Source organism: Myxine glutinosa, chromosome 6 (genome assembly GCF_964187855.1).
Source record: "Myxine glutinosa chromosome 6, kmMyxGlut1.1, whole genome shotgun sequence".
Lineage (NCBI taxonomy): Eukaryota > Metazoa > Chordata > Myxini > Myxiniformes > Myxinidae > Myxine > Myxine glutinosa.
This window is the reverse complement of record NC_136266.1, coordinates 117,711,775-117,733,291: the sequence shown is the minus strand read 5'-3', so window position 1 is coordinate 117,733,291 and position 21,517 is coordinate 117,711,775. Positions and strand designations below refer to the sequence as shown.

General features: G+C 43.0%; 1 protein-coding gene across 2 annotated transcripts in view; it reads left to right on the top strand.

Moving 5' to 3' along the window:
* Positions 1-20,397, top strand: part of LOC137430231 (TGF-beta receptor type-1) — a 126,311-nt gene extending 105,914 nt beyond the window's left edge. For both annotated transcript variants that reach the window (XM_068120936.2, XM_068120937.2), the window contains 3 exons: positions 7,034-7,158; positions 11,882-12,012; positions 18,202-20,397. In XM_068120936.2, the coding sequence (XP_067977037.2) occupies positions 7,034-7,158; positions 11,882-12,012; positions 18,202-18,327 (382 nt within the window). In that variant the 3' untranslated portion in view covers positions 18,328-20,397. The remainder of the gene's footprint in view (positions 1-7,033; positions 7,159-11,881; positions 12,013-18,201) is intronic.
* The last annotated feature ends 1,120 nt before the right edge of the window (positions 20,398-21,517 follow it).

Here is a 21,517-nt window from a genome sequence, read left to right as displayed (position 1 = left end):
ATGAAAATTCCTTTAACAGTCGAATGGTGACATCTGTCGGGTGTCCAGCCTTTGATGCATTCAATCTGCAGAGACCTTTATAAACCTCCTGTATTTTAATGGTTGGGGGAGGCAGCACAGGGAGGTAGGCTGGTAATGCAGTCAAGTCCAGACTAGGCAGTTCATTGCACACCCGGGCAAAATGACAATTCAACTCGTGTGCGAGCTCTGATGGCGGTTTATCTGAATCCAGCTGCAATGGCAATGATTTGCGCATTCCATTAAGATTTCTAATCTGCTGGTGCCATTTCGAGGTTCGCTCTATTTCAAATGATCAATTTTTTTTAGCATAGAAGTCCTTCTTGGCTCGTTCATTCTCTCGCTGTACAAGATTTCGCGATCGCTTGTATGCGCAATTATCCCCTCGGTGATAGTGTGCATCACGGGTAACAATGAGCCGTCTGATGTGGTTAGGGTTAGGGTTAGATGAGCCGTCATACCTTGTCACCCATACCTTGTCACTCAGTCGACGGGTAATGGAGATTTGTTCAAAGTGATATCTATACTGAGCTGTGATAATTTGTTGAAACCAGTCAGCTTTCACATCGACATGAATCGGCTCATTCATGTCAGACCAGTCCGCTTGCGTTATCCACTGCCCAAACGATCGTACAGCCGAGTCTCGGAAGGGTCAACATAAGTACTGCAATGTCCGTCGGGGATTGTGACCATTCTTGGGTTTTAGTGAGATAACCATGTGGGCACTTTTCCCTATAGTGGAAGTCATAACAGGATCGTGATAGTCACCTCCCATGTCAGTAAAGATTTTGTCCAGAATCGCAGCTCCTCTGGTGGGTGCAGCAACAATTTGACATAGCAAAGTAGGGAGTTCGATGGGTTGAGTAGTCAGGTCGTTGAAGTATCCCATTATAAGCAATGATGCATTGTCCGACTGCACCCGAATCGTGTCAACCATATTAATGATGTGGGTGCAAAGTTCATCTCGGTTGGGAGATCAGGGCGGGTAATACACCACACAAACGAAAATGTCATTCTCCAATGGTACGCTTGAGGAGGATCTCAACTTCACCCACATGATTTCAAAGTGTAGTGGGACAATGTCATCAAAGACTTGAGTTGCATTCATGTCATCGCGTACATAAAGCGCTACACCTCCACCGTGCGGTTATCACGATCATGATGGAATTGGTCATATCCTGAAAGTGAACATGCCAAAGCAGGTTTCTCATCAGCGAACCATGTTTCTGTGACAGCAATCAGATGAACATCCCTATGCTGAGTGTCTATCGTTGCTAGGAGATCATCTACTTTGTTACAAAGTGATCTCGCATTCAACAAAAGGATGGATGGGAAATGTGGCTGATAATCCTGGGGATCAGTTTCGGGTAAAAGTGTTCTCAAGTTTGAATGACAGCTAATGGTTTTGAGATTTCTATACTCTTGTTTTCTCTAAGAGACCTTCTGACATTGTTTCAGATGTGCCCATGGTGAAGCAAGGACAGGAATGGGATGTTGATCTTTCTGAAAGGCGCGACGCCCACGTCTAGTTGGCTGTACACTACACATACGTCATACTGTTGTAGTGTATGATACACATCCAATGTTACTGGATAATGGTGACAAGAAGCCCCAATAGATAAAAGCTCCTCTCTAAAGTATGAAAGATCAGGCATTGTTGCAAAGAATATCAAAAACAACGGCAACAATAGCACTGTTTACAAAGCTGGTCATTTCTGCTTATTCATGTTCAAGTACGCTTACTCGAGTGGATGAAACATATAATAGCCTGTAGTGCAGAGCTGGCTTCCTTTGGTGCAAATATTAAACTCATGTGTGGTACAGTACTTAGTAATTCACAATTAAATCATATTTTCAGTTCCAGAATAAACGTATTCTCACTTTTTTATATGAGATGGCTTTTACTTGCTGAGGGGCTTGAGGGGTTAAAGCAGTGGTTTTTAACCTTTTTAAAGGCGCCGAACCCAAACGAAACCCACCGAACACTCGCGGAACCCCTCAAATTTGACAAAAAAAATTAAGAAAAAATGCATCTTAATGCGTTTTCTGTTCTTCTTTTTGGTAGGTGATCTGGAAAATGCGTGGTTTTGTTTTGGCAAGGGCCACCCTCAAATCATTTTCGCATGCAAGCCTGCTCCTTTTCTTTGTTTTAATGTCCACCAGTTTCGAAAATGCATGCTCGCAGAGATACGTTGTAACGAACGGCGTGAGGATCTCAAGGGCAATTTTATCGATGTGAGGATACCCTCCCATTTGGCGGCACCAAAACGTTGAGAGCGTTGTTGTGCCGAAGAGTTGTTGTTGAGTCTGGCTCTGCTGAAGTTCGATGAGGTCGTCGAGGTATTTGTCGTTGACATCTGCCGTTGCAAGGTCGAAAGTAAACGGCTGCCACACCCATGCTGGGTATTGCTCTTGGTCGGGGAAGTAGCCGTCGAATGACTTTCCCAGCTCATCCAAGTGCATGGCAATCACTTGCTTGAGCTCCCCCGGTACAGCAGTGCCTCCAACTTCAGACTCATCTTCGATCCCGCTCACGCACTCGTCCAGTAGCGAAAAGTTCGCGAAGTTGTCGTTCTCTCTTCACCGCCTCCACAACGGTAACTTCTTTCGGAAAGTGCTCAGCTTTTCTTCAGATTCGATGACATTCACTCCACCGCCCTGCATCTGGCAATTGAGATGATTGAATGCGTCGAAGATGTCAGCCAAGTACGCCAAGGCGAGGATGAACTCTGACTCTTGGAAGTGCGATGCATGGCAATGCTGGTGTTCTTGCAAAAACAGGGCTAATTCTACACGCAAGGCAAAAACACGGCTGACTACCTTCCCTCGTGATAACCATCGGACGTTAGAGTGGTAGAGGAGGCCTTCGAATTCAGAGCCGATTTCATTGCACAGCGCTTTGAAGATGCGATGATTCAGAGCACAGCTTCGCATGTAATTCACAGTTTCAACGACGATTTTCAGAACATTGGCCAGTTTTGGAGGCAGGGTGTTTGATGCCAGCGCGTGTCTGTGCAGGAAGCTGTGCGTGACGATGATGTGTGGTGCATCGGCCTTCACCAGCGCTCCAAAACCGGAGTTGCATCCCAGCATGGCTGGAGCTCCGTCCGAGCAAACTGCAGACACCATGTTCCACGAGAGGCCGTTGCTTCTGAAGAAGTCGTCCACAAGCTTCTTCACATCAGCTGCCTTCATCGTTGTTATGAGAGGCTTGCAGAACAGAAAGTCTTCCTTGATCTTGTCTCCTTTGACATAACGCACAAATAAGATGAGCTGGCTTAAATTCGAAACGTCGGTGGTCTCGTCGAGTTGAAAGCTGAATTTCGTCGGGCTCGCGACTAAATCTGCAACTACCTGGGTGAGGATGTCGTCGCTCATGTCATCGATTCTGCATCTGATGGTGTCATTTGAGAGTGGAACGAGAGACAACTTGTTTTCAGCAGCTTTTCCCAGCATGATGTTGGCCATCTTCAACGCGGCCGGTGTGATGAGTGTCTCGCCAATGGTGTGCGGTTTGCCCTGCTTTGCGATCAGGTATGCAACTTCATATGACGTGGTGAGGATCGGTTTGTCAATTGAAACGAAGCCGAGAGTGGGCAAGGTAGCACTTGCGTCGAATCGGACTCTCTTCAATTTGAATTCATCCAGCATTGCGTCTTTGTACTGCCCCTCGCCGTGCAGTTTTTTGAAGTGTTCCCATAGTTTTGCTGGTGCTAGGCTGGAGTTGCTCAACTTGACATTGCAAAGCATGCATTGAGGACGCTGACTTCCGTCCCGTTCCGTCAAACACGTGAACCTGTACCGCATGTAATCCTCCGACCACTTCCCTTTTTTTTGCTCGACATACTGCAAAAAAAAAAAAAAAGTAACAAACTGATCTTAATTGAGTTCGGGCAAATAATTATATGACAAAAATTAAAAAAGGTAGATGCTTAAATATAATCAGTACCCCTCTGAAAACAGAAATTTTAACGAAGAAAACATAACTTATAGTTACGATGGCGGCATTTATTATCTACTCAACTCTATGTCACCTCAAATTCCATTATAATATTACATAGAAAACTGTGAATTGTTTGTTTTGAATTGCGACCAAAGGAGTTATATCACCTCCACCTAATTTTCTGAGTAATTCAATCATATTGTTACGGATCCGGGGGACGGCACTCCCCTTACCAAGGGGGGTTTAATCCCCTCGTCTTTTTAAGCTGGCCGTCCGACCAGTCCTGGGGGTATGACGTCACGCCCGGTCAGCGCTGAATAGGGTAGTAGGCCAATCCTTCCTATGACGTAAGTACCAGCGCCTTCCGGTACGCGAGGAAATACTCCCGCCCGAGCCGCAGCGTAATTGATGTATTGCGCCGAGCGAAGCGAGCCACGACGCGGGCCGTTAACGGAAGACGAAACCCGATTGCAAGCGGTTCGGCCGAAATCGCGCCACAGGTATTCAATAGGGAGAAAAGACGAAAGCGATCGGATGGGAACGAAAACCAAAGAATAAGAAGGAACAGGGATTTATTAATTATTATACAAAAACCAAAGAAAGAGAAGGAACGAAAGCAATATTCAGGGTGAAGAAGAAGAAGAAGACACAGCGCAAATCCTTAAACACTCTTACTTAATACCCAGGGACAAGACAAACAGAACAAACTCACGTACACTAATGGGGTTTTCAGGCAGGAATGGCAGGAAGGATGAGAAGGACAGACGGTCCACAGGGCTGGTGGCAGGGAGGTTCAGGAATCGCGGCATGCCGTTGGTGGCCCACGTGAGCGTCCACACTCTGGTGCAGTGGCGAAAACCTGGTCGTCAGTGCTGGTTGGTAACGCGTCTCTTTCCAGTGTTCCTCTCATGAACCTCCTCCCGCGTCTCTTGCACCTCCTCCCGCGTCTCTCTCGTGGGGGGCTTCGCACCAAGGATTTTATAACCACGCCCTTGGAACCCTCTCGAACTCTCCAGATGTTTCTTGCCACGCCCTATCAAGCCATGCCCACTGAGCCCTGGTTGGTCGTTAAGGGCTCTCTGGCTCCACCGTTGATGACGAGGCGGCTCCTCCCTCTTCTTCTCCGATCCTGGCCTCGTGGGCAATGGAGTTTTGGGGCGAAGAAAACAGCCCAATGCAACGGCGATGAACGCCAACGAAAACAACCCAACTGTTACTGGCACCTGGCAGAGGCGTTTTGGGGATCTGAAAGGGGAACTACCTTATTTGATTGATGCAACGTAGAGTCAACTATTGGAAACACAGCCTTACCTGAAACACATACTAATGACATAACTATTGAGAGGTTCTAAAGTGTCCCACATGTTGCTCGTGGACTAACTAAGGTGCAGTCTTTAATTAACAGCCAATTAAGGGGAAATGTACACAGGGGTCATTTATAAGGGAGTTTACTACTAAATTTACATGTGAAGGTTTCAAAAACCATAAAAATATTTTATAATCACCATCCACTTTTGACTTTAATATAACTCTGAACCCACCCTGCATATCCACAAACATTTCCAACTTACTTTTCAATTAATCAGTAACTCCAAAGTAACGCGCGACCAATAATGCACGGCACACGGCAAGCTAATCGAGGCTATTCACTGGAATTTCCGAACACCTGCAAAGTCCAAAATCCAGTAAGTAAGTAAGCAAGTAAGCACCATCAACAGAATAATTAGCAAGTTATTCATTGATTCAACTTACCACAGTCAGTGTGAAACAACTTATCTTAAACAGAGACCAGAGAAACCATGAATGGGATGGGAATACAATTACAAATAACATTTCCATTCGTTCGTAACATACATAGCAAAATAATAATAATATTAACAAGCGTTACGCCTCGGTCCCCCGTCAGTGAAGTGATGCGAGTTGACAAAGTGGAAGACGCAAGGCGGCAATCTTGGATTTTGATGTGGCGACCCAATTTTCAATAGCGTTCTTCCTTATGCCTAGATACACCCACACACCAGATTATAAGTTGGTACTTCGCTTATTTTTCAAGATATTTCGCTCACAAGGTTCAGACATATATATGGTGGCGGCCATCTTGGATTTTGACGTGGCGACCCAATTTTCAATAGTGTTCTTCCTTATGCCTAGATACACCCACACACCAGATTAGAAGTTGGTACTTCGCTTATTTTTCAAGATATTCAGCTCACAAGGTTCAGACATACATGACATCAGACATACATGGCGGCGGCCATCTTGGATTTTGACGTGGGTTGCACCCACACACCAAATTCGAATTCGGTCCTTCGCTTATGCATGCACGCATGCACGCACGCCCGCACGGACGGACGGACGGACGGACACACGGACGGAGGGGAAAACCATAGTCCCCCTTTCGCTCCGCGGTGCGACGGGGGACAATAATAAGCGTAATTACACATAGATTCAAAATTGATGCAAAACAAAAAACAAACAAATTGCAATGCGTTTCAGAGGACCTCTGCCGAACCCCTGAGACTGGCTCACTGAATCCCTGGGGTTCGGTCGAACCCAGTTTAAGAACCATGGGGTTAAAGGGTCGAAAGTGTCTAAAATATCTTTAGGTCTAATGGGGTCTTAAAGGTCTTGAGGGTCTTAAGGGATATTGAGGATCGAAAGTTAAAGCTTGAAGAGGTATATGGTTTTAAGGATCTGAATGTCTGAAGGATCTAAAGCCAAAAGTTTGTAAATGTATCAGAGGTCGGAGGGGGTCTTAGGTTATAAATGGTATAAAATCAAAGGTCTGTATGGGTCTAAATGGTTTAAGGGATCTAAAAGGTCAAAAGATGTCAGATACTGTATGTGACATTAGTATGTAAATAACACAACACCACATGTGAACATTTGGGTGACAACATGCCGCTTATTGTTAGGTTGGTGAACTTGAGTATTCTATCACTCCGGGAGGACCGTATATTGATGCAAAATGTACATCAATCTGGCCAATGTACCTGCAGTGTACATTAACAAAAAGATTTATTTCTTTTTCACCTCCCAATAATGCACTTGCTTCATAATCTCACCCCACAGGTACATGGCACCTGAGGTCTTGGACAATTCTCTGAACATCACTCACTTTGACTCTTTCAAGCGTGCTGATATATATTGCTTAGGCTTGGTATTCTGGGAGATGACACGGCGATGTTCCAATGGAGGTGAGTGACCATATGTTATCCAGATGCCATACATATGTATGTTATTCCAGAAATATGTTATACATTCCATGAAGAGCTCACAAAATTATCTTATTTAGCAATTGTAGAACAACAAACTCCCTTTTTCAACACCCATAACCATTGCTTTTTTAAAATAAAAATGTCTAAGTGAGTTCTAGGACATGAGACAACCAGCTTCACAACAAACAACAACATGCATTTTAAGGCCATTTTCCCTGCTAGAGCGGGGGTTAGCCTTGCGGTCCCCATGACAATCTTCTCCATTTTTCTCTATTTTCTGCATCTCTCCTTGTTAACCCTCTTGCCCGCATTTCTTCTTCCACCATCTTTAGCCAAGTCTTTCTCGGTCTTCCTCGTCCTCTACTTCCTTCCACATTCATTTCCATCACTCTTCTCAACCAGTCACTTTCATCCTTCCTCAACACATGACCAAACCATCTCAACCTGTTCCTCTTCACAGCATCAATCACAGGCTCTATTCCCATCATCATTCACAATGCATCATTTGTCTTCCTCGCTCTCAACGATACTCCGCACATCCACCGAACCATTCGCATTTCCACCCTTTCCAGCCTTCGTTGCTGCTCTACGTTCATTACCCATGTCTCGCTCCCATAAATCATAACACTTCTCACACATGCAGCATACACCTTTCCCTTCAGCTTCAACGACACTCCCCTCCTCATCAGCACACCACTCAGTTCCCGAAACCTCTTCCATGCACATCTCACTCCAGCAACCATTGCCGAGTCTGATCCACCTTCTCCATTCAGCATGTCTCCGAGGGAGCAAAATGTTTTCACACCTTCCAGCTTCACGCCGTCTCCAAGATCCAACTCAACATTTCCTCCATCTGTAGCTCCCTCTGTGCACACCTTACATTTTAATGTAGCTGCCACACTGGTTAATGACCCTCTCAGACCACTACATTTTGATGAACCCACTCAGCGCACATTGTACATTGAATGGAATTCACCCCGACACCCTTCTTGCACACAGCACATGGCCAATTCCCAGTTCTTTCCACCTCACCACATGCTTTACCACTTGCCATCACCTTCATCTTTCCGATATTCACCTTCAGACCTTTTGTCTCCATACATTCCTTCCACTTGTTCATCTTTTCCTTCAGTCCATCCATACTTTCCGCAATCAACACCAGATCATCTGCATACAACAACTCCCACAGTAAACCCTCATTTATGTTCTGAGCCAGCACCTCCATCACAGCTACAAATAGTAGTGGACTTAGTACCGACCCCTGATGCACTCCCACCTTCACCTCAAACTCACCACTGTTCCCGTCTTTCGTCCTTACAGCTGTGCACGCTCTTTTGTACATTGCCATCACTACTCTGATCAACCATTCCTCCACTCCTAACTTCCTCAATGCCCATATCAATACTTCCCATGGAACCCTATTGATTGCTTTCTCCAGATCAACAAACCCAAGAAACAACTTCTTCCTCTTCTCCATGTACTTCTCCTGCAACTGCCTCACAATAAAGAGCGCGTCTGTCGTTCCTCTTCCTGGCATAAATCCAAACTGCATTTCGTCGATCTTCACCTTCTTCCTTATCCTCCTCTCCAACACCCTTTCCAATGCCTTCATTCCATGCTCCAATAACTTTATCGCTCGGTATGAGCCACACTCCAGAGGGCCACCTTTCCCCCTTGTAAAGAGGGATGAGGGTACTCAGTTCCCAATCCACTGGAATGCGGCCTTCTTTCACCACCAGATTACAGATCTCTGTCATTCTCTTCACACCCCAACTTCCTGCTGCCTTCAACATATCTCCCACAACTCCCGTCGGCCCTCCCGCTTTTCTACTCTTCATTGCTTTTATCGCTTCCTCAACTTCCTTCTCAGTTATCTTCTCTGCCGGTCCAAAAAATTTGTTTACTCTCTACGTTGCTATCCCATTCATTCTCTGTATTCAACAGCATTTCCATATATCTCTTCCATCTTCCTTTAATTCCATCTGGGTCCACAACGATTTGTCCTACTTCATCCTGCAAGCAACTCACCCCCATCACATCACACCTCTCTTTCGCTATCTGCTTTGCAATCCTGAATACCGCGCTCTGACCCTCTTCCGAATCCAAGCGTTCTCCCAACATTTTCCTACATGCCTCCTGTGCCTTTGCTACCTCTTTCTTTGCAGCCTTCTTGGCTGCCTTATAACTTTCATGCTCTGCTTTTTCTGCTCCCGTACCTGTACCCTTCGCCTTCTGCCACTCCTTGAACTTCTTCCTCTTCTCATCAATACTCTTTGATCTGCGTCTGCGGCTGCACTGGGGGACAAGTTCAATAGCTATTAATTCGTTGAACACACTGTCCCTGGATGGGGACCATTCTGCCACCAATGGTTGATGTTGAACGTTAAACATCCATCGGTGTCTTTTGCGGAGTTGGTGAGGTATCGGCGGCACCCTGAACAAATCACTTCCCTGACTTGGCCAGGTGTGTATATACGAAATACCGGCTCTACTTTCTCATGGATTCCCAAGATGATCCCATGAAGACAACCCAAGAATCCCAAGAGACAACCAGCTTAACCTCCTCTCAAAAAGGATAGCTTGCTCAATTACACAACATCATACTTGGAAAGCGTCAGTAAAACAGCTAATAGGTTGTGGTGGGAATTAAACCTACATTCGACAACTCAAAGATGAGGTATGCTACCAACTGTAATCCTGCCAACCCACTTCCTAATCCACTAATCCTGCTAATCTACAAATGCTGCATATGCGCTCTGAATTTGGCAAATTGTCTGGAAACTCATCTCGAGTGTGCATGTGCATTTAGGAACCTTAAGCCTGCACAGTGGTTCTAGCATTTGGTCGTTTGTTCATGATCTATCCTTTTAAATGCTGAGCCTCAAGCAAGGAAGCAGTATGTACCATTTTAAAGTCGTTGGTATGACATAACCAGTGATTGAAGCACCGACCTCACAGACTCAGGGTGGAGACTCCAACAATTACACCTCTAACAATCAAGGTGGACACTAACTGGGACTGCGGAATGATGATTTTCATCAATATTGTGATTATAAAGTATGTGGGTTGACATATTTTTGACATTGACCTAATATTAAGGTCATGACCCAATTATAGGCATTTTAACATTTTTCACCATAACTCGACTTAGGATTGGCCGGTCAGAACAAAATTGCCTTCTCTAGATAGCGTAGAGCAAGTTGCATTTACACTTAATTTTCATCATATCCTTCCAGGTTAAAGGTCACGGTTAAATAGCGGTCTGAAAAAATAACGCTGTCAAGGTCAAATGGCGGTTTGAAAAATAACGCTTTTTTTTTTTTTGCCATTGCTCAATTTTGCCAATGCAGAATCTCAAAGACCACTTGGCCTTCCCAGATATTCTTGCATCATAATTGTGTACATGCATTGAAATTGTGCACCTGATATTTGATTAGTGTCATTGACGTACTTTTTTCGGATTGTGAATTAATTAACAAAAACATTTTTTGATCATAACTTGAATGATTTTCCTCCAATTTTCATGATGCTGTGTTTTATGGATATAATGTAGATGGGGACACATTTTCTTAATTTACACTCTATCCCTAAACATTGAAGAAGATAAAGGTCAAATGGTAGTACGAAAAAATATGGCCATCATTGGATCACAGGCCAAGGATAATTCGCAGGCGATTGCCAAATGTAAAGTGGGGGAGGTTAAGTATTGCAATTGCATAAGTGTAATATTAAGTATTGTAATTATAGTTAAGTTAAGTAGAGTTAAGTATTGCAATTAGAGTTAAGTATTGCAATTACATAAGGTTAATATTAGGAAAGTTAAGGTTCAGGCATGGTTGCTTGGGTCTTCTTGTTTCATCATCATCATCCTCCTCCTCCTCCTCCTCCTCCTCCTCCTCCCCCTCCTCCCCCTCCTCCTCCTCCTCCTCCCCCTCCTATAATGCAACTATGGCATATGTGTGAAAACTCCAGGGATTACATTTTTCATAAATTGAAATGAGTACATGACTTTTTGAGGAAAACTTCAGCTAGAAATCAATTGTAGAAAACTTTGAAAAACTTAAACTTTCCATGAATAAATCAATCTTTCGGAGAACATTACTTCTTAAGTATTTTTGCTGCCCGTCGTAAATGGGCACTTCAGCACGTATTCCGAATGAAGAGCTAGTTTTTCCTTGTGTCGATCTGTATTGGCAGACAGGTACAATGATGGATGAAATCAACAGCACGCGATTGAGGTATGTCAACTGCCACGGGAAGCAAGGACAATCTGACGTTTCAGGCTTTAATTCTCTGTCAGAGCAAAATGCAGGGATACAATGATGCATCAGATCGTCGTTGCTTCCCACGATGGTTAACCTCACTCAATCGACATCCGAAGCAGATCGGCACAAACTTTCCCCAACAAGACCAGTTATTCATTCGGATGTTTCAAGCGTTAGACCTTAAACACTTGATTAAGTTACTTTGCTTTGATGAACGATGAACGCTCCAAACATCAACCACACGCACACTTTATTTTGCTCTGACCCTATCACCTGTATTTCATTTTCTCCCTGCCTTCCTTCCTTTAGCCCTGACTTTTCTTTTTTAATATGGCTCCTTTTTTTGACTCTATCCCTGACTTTCTTCTTCTTCTCTTCCTACCTTCCTCGTTTTGTTATTATCTCCTCATTTGGCCTTCCCTTTTGAATCCACACAGGGATGCATGAAGAATACCAGCCACCATACTACAACATGGTTCCTCCAGATCCATCAGTAGAGGACATGAGGAAGGTGATCTGTGAAAAGAAAATTAGACCGACCATCCACAACCTTTGGCAGAACTGTGAGGTGAGTCATACCTACTCTGAAGCTTCTTTTTAATCGGTCAGATTGATGATTTAATCATTTCAAAATTTGATGTCAATAAATAAATAAAATAAAAACAACGCAGGAGGCATGTTTAATCACAGCTCCATTTTATCCAGTAGTATGAAAGGTATTCCTTTGGGCTGTACTGCTGCTTCTTGCAACACATTTTTCATCAATTTCCTAATTTTGACGCAACTTTTTCGTTGCTTTAGACAAGAATACTGTATTTATTGACATACATGATGATAAAACAAACAGGTTACAGAGAGATTTCAATTCTTAGTCATGAGGACTGGTTTGTAAATCAACATCCGAGTCAATCAGACATAATAAAACATCTTTAACTGTGACAGCACGGCCTACAACAGTTACTATAGCCCTCTTTTTCTTCCAAAGGTATGCACACAACTGCAACCGCACAAGTGGTGTATCACCTTGACTAATATAGTGCAGCTTGGCACATGAAACTTGGCACATAGATATATCAGGATGAGCCAAACATTTGTGACTATCGGGCCACCGTAGATTTGACGTATGTAGGCCAGGGTGACCATTTAAAAAAAAAAAAAAGGCAGCCATCAGTTTCTCTTTCTCATATAGCTTCTGGACCATATCGTCAGGTTCTAAGGGGGCTAAGCCATACAAGTTTCTGACTTTGCACCTTATTATGCTTATTTCTTAAAGCCTCACTGGTTATATGCACTTAACTGACTCATCAGGTGACAGCTAGCAGTCTACATCTGCTCATGTAGAAAGCCAACGACAAGTAGTACAGCAACGAACTGGAAAAGGGATGGGCTCTTATGTCTTTTGTGGAATGATCTGCCTACGAAACCAAAGCAAGTCCTCAGTTTCAGTTCTGGGCCAATATCATGCAACTTGAACTTGAGGTTATGATCAACATGAGGGCACTATGAGAGGCAGATTTCCTACCTTCCTCGTATTGACATGGCTACATTGAATACCAAGCATCCCAATGTTTTTTAAGTTTCACAAAGGAAACTTTACTGTGAAGTAAAAGGCCCGATTGTTTTCAGCTATAGCCATAGACCAGGCCCACAAGCAGAATACCGTCATACTAAAAGGAGATGTCGGGGCAGTGGGTTGGACTGATAACCCTTCAGCGCTAGATGGTATCTGGTCCTGAGATAGCCCGAGTAATTGGGGAGTTTTAAGCCTCACTAGAGACGAACAAGAAGACAGATCTCCAGCATCATGAGCAGACACATCATGCCAAGATAGCATTTGCTTGATATTGTCGTGTGATTACCCTCCGGTTAACACTAGGGCTCGCGGAGGACCGAACGGCTTTAATGGAGGCAACGATCAAACACGGATTCGGCTATAACAGCACGGGAGGAAGAAGTGAAGAAGAAGAGGCGGAAGCGCTTACCTACCGGCTCGTGCGCGCCAGCGTCTTCAAACTGGAAAGTGATAAACTCAAACGAGAACGGGTTTAAAAGGAATTGGAAAATAATACAAGGGTTTATTCGAAATAAAGATCTGGACAAGGAAACGCGATGATAAAATCTAATTTCTAAATTGGGACGTCCACACTCACACTTCGGATACGAGACAAAGGAAAATGAATTAATAAAATAACTGTCCCATCATGTACTTGTGAAATGTGGTGCATCTTATCTTTGTCTATAGTCGTGTTCGCCGTCCAATGCGGCTCCAAGCTCCGGCGCGAAGAAACCCTCCGTCCGCTTTGCCCAAGCGACCCGCCCCACTCCAGGCTCCTCGTCGACCGCCCACGAGGTCTCACCCGCTCACAGCACCGAACCTTTCTCCCGCACCAAAAGCACCGTGAAAGACCGAGCAGTGCTCCAAGCACCACGAAGATGGCGAACCAATGACCACCAGTGCAGAGGCAAAAAGAACGAGCTTCAAGCACGAGGGGAATGAGTACAAATAACCCCAGGAACGCACCGAGAGGGAAATGGCAGAGACAAGAAAAAGCCAAGAGAGCCAAGAGACAAAATGTCGTGCAGCGCGTCCTTTTGTCACCTCACGTGTGACGTCAATCTCGCGCATTCCCAATCAGAGCCTCGTACTTTAGTCTTCCAGAACGTTCTCGCGCCTTCCCTCCAATGAACAACCTCCTTCTAAGTCGTGGTTTTGCGCCTTCTGCACTGATTGGCTGGAGGTTCGCGCCTTCCGCTGCAACGAATCACACGTTCCCTGGGCGTGGTCATAGCTCGTCTCATGCGATGTTGCTCAGCCAGCTGGTGGTGTGGCTGGTGGCGGCCCATGTGGCGGTGCCTCGATCTGGCTTCCTACCTGTTTTCTTTCAAGGTCATTGTTGTAAGGGAGGGTAACTAATTAATGTGTGCACTAAGGACCTATCTAAGTGTTCATATGAGAATGCGTTGCCATAAGGGAAAAAGGTTTGGCGACAGGGGGGAAACGACGAACGAGGGAACTTTATCCATAATCCCTGTACTAATTAGCAAGCCCAGCCCCCCCCCCCACCCCCTCGCGGCGGGGACACAAATACAGCTTATACCGACAAACCGGACTAAACATAGAACTTATTACAGGTAGATTCCCTATCACGGCAGTCATATACCTACCTATACAGATCTATCTGGCTCTAGATATTCCTCTACCCAAATTCCTAACAATATGTTAAAGTGCTGACATGTACCAAAGAAGGGATGAGGAATCCATTCATTGATGACAGCGGTGATCTCCTAGTTTTGGACAGCAAATACATTTCTGAACCTGCTGTCATTGTTTGGGATGAGTATTTCTATATTAGTATACAAAACTGGGCAGATTTTGTCCGAATTGATGAAAACAAGGTGGAGCTGTTCTCCTTTCTGGGAACTAGTGTTGCAGCCATGAACACTGCAAATCAAGTAATCAGCACACACCACACTGGTGTTCTATGTACTCAGGCCCGAGATGTGTCAGGTCTTTCCCAATGCAATCACAAGGAGGCATATACATGAATCATGCTCCATGTATAAGATGCTGTGAAACAAGGGTATACGAAGGTATCAATACATACAGTTGATACGGATGTGGTCATTTTGGCAGTTACGTCAGCCCAGAGGCTCAATATCCGAGTTGTGGGTTGCCTTTGGTTTCTGGAAAGAATTTCTGGTTATTAGCAGCTCACAAAATGGCCAGTGTGTTTGGTTCAGACAGGTGTCTCGCTTTTCCAATGCTCGACGCATTTACTGGGTGTGACACAGGGTTATTCTTCGGAGGTAGGGGGAAGAAGACTGCATGGGATACGTGGTGAACCTATGATGAAGTAACACCTGCATTCTGTGCTTTGGCTGCTATTGCAGAGCACATAGTATACTTTTTAGAACAGTTAGAGCATTTTGTGGTCCTAATGTTTGACTGACCCAGCAACGATCCTTGAAAACAGTTCTTCACACAGAAGGGTGGATCACTTCATGGTCCTCCTCTGACAAAGGCAGCACTCATTCAGCACACAAATATGGCTTCCTATCAAGTTGATACCCGATGATGATCCACCATCACCACGTGACTGGGGTTGGAACAAGAATTACACATGTGGGCGGGAAATATTCTGGACAACTCTTCGAGAAGCAACAAAGCTTGGCGGGAACTTCTGCGATGCGTTTGCAAGAAAGGCCGCAGGGGACAGAGCAAATGCCACAAGGCAGCTCTCCAATTCACTGCCCTTTGCGTTTGTAGTGGAGAATGTGGCCAACCGTAGTCTGACATACAAAGACACACTACAACAACATTGCATGGTTTCCAATGTGCTGTCCTCACCACATTTTTTTCACCCCTCATCTTGAGTGCTAGTACTTATTTGCATCTACCGGTACTGGATAATGACATTGTTAACACTGCATGGAACCGAACATACCGGGTGTATATTCTTCTCCGATGTGTGAATGTTTAATTGAGATAACAAAATATGCAAAGTTCTTAACATTACAAATGGATCTAGTCGACCTGATAATGTCAAAAATCGGTATAAATGGCAGCCATCTTTGAAAATGACTGTAAATATACCTGATGTGTCCTCTCTTGTGGTGTGTGATAAGTAATATAAATGACGAAAAGCTAAAATAATACTAATATATCAATTTTGTAGTATCACAAATGGATCCTGTCTATCCGAAAATGGCCAAATTATGTATGAACGGAGGCAATTTTGGAAAATGGCTGTAAATATACCGGATGTGTCCTCTCTTATGGTGTGTGATAAGTAGTATAAATTACGAAAAGCTAAAATAATACTAATATACCAATTTTGTAGCATCACAAATGGATCCTGTCTATCCTAAAATGGCCAAATTATGTATGAACGGTGGCCATTTTGGAAAATGGCTGTAAATATACCGGATGTGTCCTCTCTTATGGTGTGTGATAAGTAATATAAATGACGAAAAGCTAAAATAATACTAATATATCAATTTTGTAGTATCACAAATGGATCCTGTCTATCCGAAAATGGCCAAATTATGTATGAACGGAGGCAATTTTGGAAAATGGCTGTAAATATACCGGATGTGTCCTCTCTTATGGTGTGTGATAAGTAGTATAAATGACGAAAAGCTAAAATAATACTAATATACCAATTTTGTAGCATCACAAATGGATCCTGTCTATCCTAAAATGGCCAAATTATGTATGAACGGTGGCCATTTTGGAAAATGGCTGTAAATATACCGGATGTGTCCTCTCTTATGGTGTGTGATAAGTAATATAAATGACGAAAAGCTAAAATAATACTAATATATCAATTTTGTAGTATCACAAATGGATCCTGTCTATCCGAAAATGGCCAAATTATGTATGAACGGAGGCAATTTTGGGAAATGGCTGTAAATATACCGGATGTGTCCTCTCTTATGGTGTGTGATAAGTAGTATAAATGACGAAAAGCTAAAATAATACTAATATACCAATTTTGTAGCATCACAAATGGATCCTGTCTATCCTAAAATGGCCAAATTATGTATGAACGGCGGCAATTTTGGAAAATGGCTGTAAATATACCGGATGTGTCCTCTCTTGTGGTGTGTGATAAGTAATATAAATGACGAAAAGCTAAAATAATACTAATATATCAATTTTGTAGTATCACAAATGGATCCTGTCTATCCGAAAATGGCCAAATTATGTATGAACGGAGGCAATTTTGGGAAATGGCTGTAAATATACCTGATGTGTCCTCTCTTGTGGTGTGTGATAAGTAATATAAATGACGAAAAGCTAAAATAATACTAATATACCAATTTTGTAGCATCACAAATGGATCCTGTCTATCCTAAAATGGCCAAATTATGTATGAACGGTGGCCATTTTGGAAAATGGCTGTAAATATACCGGATGTGTCCTCTCTTGTGGTGTGTGATAAGTAATATAAATGACGAAAAGCTAAAATAATACTAATATACCAATTTTGTAGCATCACAAATGGATCCTGTCTATCCGAAAATGGCCAAATTATGTATGAACGGAGGCAATTTTGGAAAATGGCTGTAAATATACCGGATGTGTCCTCTCTTATGGTGTGTGATAAGTAGTATAAATGACGAAAAGCTAAAATAATACTAATATACCAATTTTGTAGCATCACAAATGGATCCTGTCTATCCTAAAATGGCCAAATTATGTATGAACGGCAGCAATTTTGGAAAATGGCTGTAAATATACCGGATGTGTCCTCTCTTATGGTGTGTGATAAGTAGTATAAATGACGAAAAGCTAAAATAATACTAATATACCAATTTTGTAGCATCACAAATGGATCCTGTCTATCCTAAAATGGCCAAATTATGTATGAATGGTGGCAATTTTGGAAAATGGCTGTAAATATACCGGATGTGTCCTCTCTTTGGTGTGTGATAAGTAGTATAAATGACGAAAAGCTAAAATAATACTAATATACCAATTTTGTAGCGTCACAAATGGATCCTGTCTATCCTAAAATGGCCAAATTATGTATGAACGGCGGCAATTTTGAAAAATGGCTGTAAATGTCATTCATACAAAAATCTGAGATGGCCCCATAGCTACAAATCTTTCTTGCCCAAGCTGTTTGCAAAATTTGACGCTTTTATCAGCGAACTCACAATTCATTCACATAACGTATCTGTCACAATAATAAAACAAATGGCCAAACTGTCACGTTGATTGTATCACTAATGATCCCCGACCTTGTTACAGGCGCTGCGTATGATGGGACGACTCATGCGGGAGTGTTGGTACGGTAACGCCGCCGCACGACTCACCGCCCTTCGTATCAAAAAGTCCCTGGCAAAGCTGGATGTCACCAATGATGAAAAGATATGAGTGTGCACTGTGCATTGGACCTCGGAACCTCAGTGGTCAAGAGTGAGCAGAAGTACTGTCTGGCATCCCCAGAGAGTGGCTGTGAAAATGTGTGTAGAGATCATTTCGGGTCCAAAAATAATTCGTGCATCTCATTTCAAAACCGAAAATTAGTAACGGTATATCGGAAAATTTATTATATCCTTTCATACCATTTTTCGAATAAAAACAACAACAGGCATTTTAAGGCCATTTTCCCTACAAGAGCAGGGGTTAGCCTTGCGGTCCCCATGACAATCTTCTCCATTTCATTTCTTCTCCTCCATTCTTCTGCATTCTCCAATTTCTCAATTTTCGAATAAAAATGTAAACTAAATATTTTCTTACATGCACCTGGCAGCTGTTAATATCATCCAGAATCAGGAAAACAGGTGGACTGTACAGGACAGGTTGTCCAGTATGTATCGCTTCTGGAACCCAACTCCTCCCTGGACCTTCTTCCCCTCTCCCACCCAAAACCCATATCAAGTTAAGCACCTTTTCCACTCTTTGGTATTCCAGAATAAAAGTTGTTATTTAAGTAGTTATTAGTGGAAAAAATTATGCAATCCTAATCAATCCTTGATAGCTCTAAGCTCCTCCAATGTTGATTCTCAATCGCTTAAAATGATGCAATGCTTTGACAATCGATAAAAGAAAGCAATCGCTGGCTAATGTTTTACCGTTTTTTATTTCTATAACTGGTGCATTATGAAAGAAAAAACAATTTTGGATTGCACTACAATCATAGGTAGGCCAAAAAAGGGAAGCTTTTTGGGGTGAAGGAGCAGGGGGCGGGAAGTGCTCAAAAACGATGAGTTCAAGTTGCTGTCTTGAGGTTGAACATGGAAATTTGAGTCTTAAATCACTAATTATTGATTTAAACCATGAGTAGAGAAAATACAACTATAATAATAATAACAATAATCAAAATAGTAAATTATAAAGTTCTTTACGGAGCTCCGAGGTGTATCACAACCAGTCGAGAAACATTTCAAGAATAGAACCAATCCTCGGCGAATCGTCACTCTGACGCAGGAATAAGTAGTTCGTCCATGGCGCCGGAAATATATCGCCTACTCTCCGCAAAAGACACCATGGGATCTTTAACGTCCACCGACTAATGTTAGCAAACAGGACGCCATGTTTAACGTCCATCCGAGGGACGGCACCCACATTGATGAATCGTTCTACCTGTGCAACACCATGGCGGCAGTTTATAGCTGGGTATAGATTCAAGACCAGGCCACACAGGTCGGAGGGGAGTATTATATACCTCTGGCCATCCTGCCAGCTCAACACAATTAAATACCGAGTTAAAAACCAACAGCTCTGGAAACCTTATGGACAATTTCGTACGACATAACTCACTAGCCAGTAAGGACAGGCTGGAGTGATTTTAGACCAACAGGTGAGATCACAGACAGCTCAAATATGCAATTTGTTAATGAAAAAGGTAATCGAGAAATGTGTTATTTAACCATCACACAAGATGCATAATTTTCATTTTTTTTTGGTTCACAACTTCACAAAATCTCATTATTCTCAAGAACGAGTATCGGGCGATGACTGCCCGGGCCTACAATAACGCAGCCGTCGAAATGATCAGAGGTCGTTTGCAAGCCAAGGCAGAAAAACACACACTTTAATTAAATACAACATTTAACTTATCACAGGTGAACATTCACGATCACTTGATGTTTCCATCGCAGCCTGTTTATAAAAGTTACGTGAACAAAATGGTCGCTTGGAGACTAAAAGCGTTTGCTGCAATACCTGAATTACCACATAGGTTGCAGCTCTCTGCTAGTTTCCTTCAATACATCATTCATTAAACAGTGTGATCCACCTTGTGTTTACGTGAACCTTTGCACTTTAATTAAATACTTGTATTTCAGTGGAATGCGGATTGAGTATATTGTTTTTGTATTCCCATGCTACTTCAATTGAAGACCTGCTGGAAGTACCCTTTATGAATTGATGTTTAAGTATATTTCCCAGAAATGATGTAGAAAGTTTGAAACTAATTTATTAAAGTGGATGTGCAGTTTTCTCTTTCTCTTTGTCTCTGTCCTTCACATTTTGTGCCATTATATTGCATTGGTTTGTGTGCTCTTGGTGCCCATACCATTCATGGGGTCACAGCACAATTCGACCAGTCGGTTATTCATCTGCTCCATCTACAACATTTTGAAGGACATTCATAAAAAGCACCTTGGTGTAGACATTGCAGATGTCCACTATATATGGCGTGTTCCAAGATGCAATTCAGACATTATTATCTATCTTGTAAATATTTTCAAGTGTTTATGTGTCTGTTTGTGCGTTTGTGCATTATTCTTTCAAACCAAGGCCTGATATGGTTCCACGATGCAAAATGGGGACTGTGCCACAGCGCCTCAAGGGGGAGCAGCAGCTCCGCGGGAGTTGGTGGCCATTGTCCAGGGAATAAAAAGGAAAATATCAGACCCTGTTTGTTGGGGAAGTTGTCACCGTGTTAGAAATTGGTCAGGAACCGTCACAAAAGGAACCGGATTCAGGTCCCCTTCTCCTCCCCACCCCCTCTACAAGGCAATTCTCCACATGTTTGTGCGTGTATAGCCAAAAATCAGTGAAAAAAAACGCTGCTCAAATCTCCACCAGATTTTGCATACGTTCTGGGGGTACCAACGGTCATGTTATGGGCACAACCTCCCCACCTCCCCTCCCCTGCAAGGCAATTCTCTGTATGTATGTGTGTCTGTACATCTGAAAATCAAGAAACTGACCCTTAAAAAACCGGAAATGAGCCCATTTGGCCCATCATTACCATGGTGCACTCTCGGGTTAATTTATGCTCCAGCTTTAGGCATCAATCTTCATGATGGTTTACTGAAAGTCTAAATAACCCAATCCTAATCAGGTGACTCAACTTTGATGGGGTATGCAGTACTGCATGGGGAAAAAACACTATGTAGGTGTTCTTGCACATGTTGTGCATTGAAAACGTTGAAATCTTATCAGGATTTTCAAGTGTTAGGGTGTTTGTTTGTACGTTACTCTTTCACAGCCAAACCGTACCATTTCACAGCCCTAACTTTTGTGTATCAGTAATTCAGAATCTGGGTAAAATTTTAATCTACCACACAGTGGCCTTGACATCCATTCTAAGGCCACCAAATGCTGCTATAAA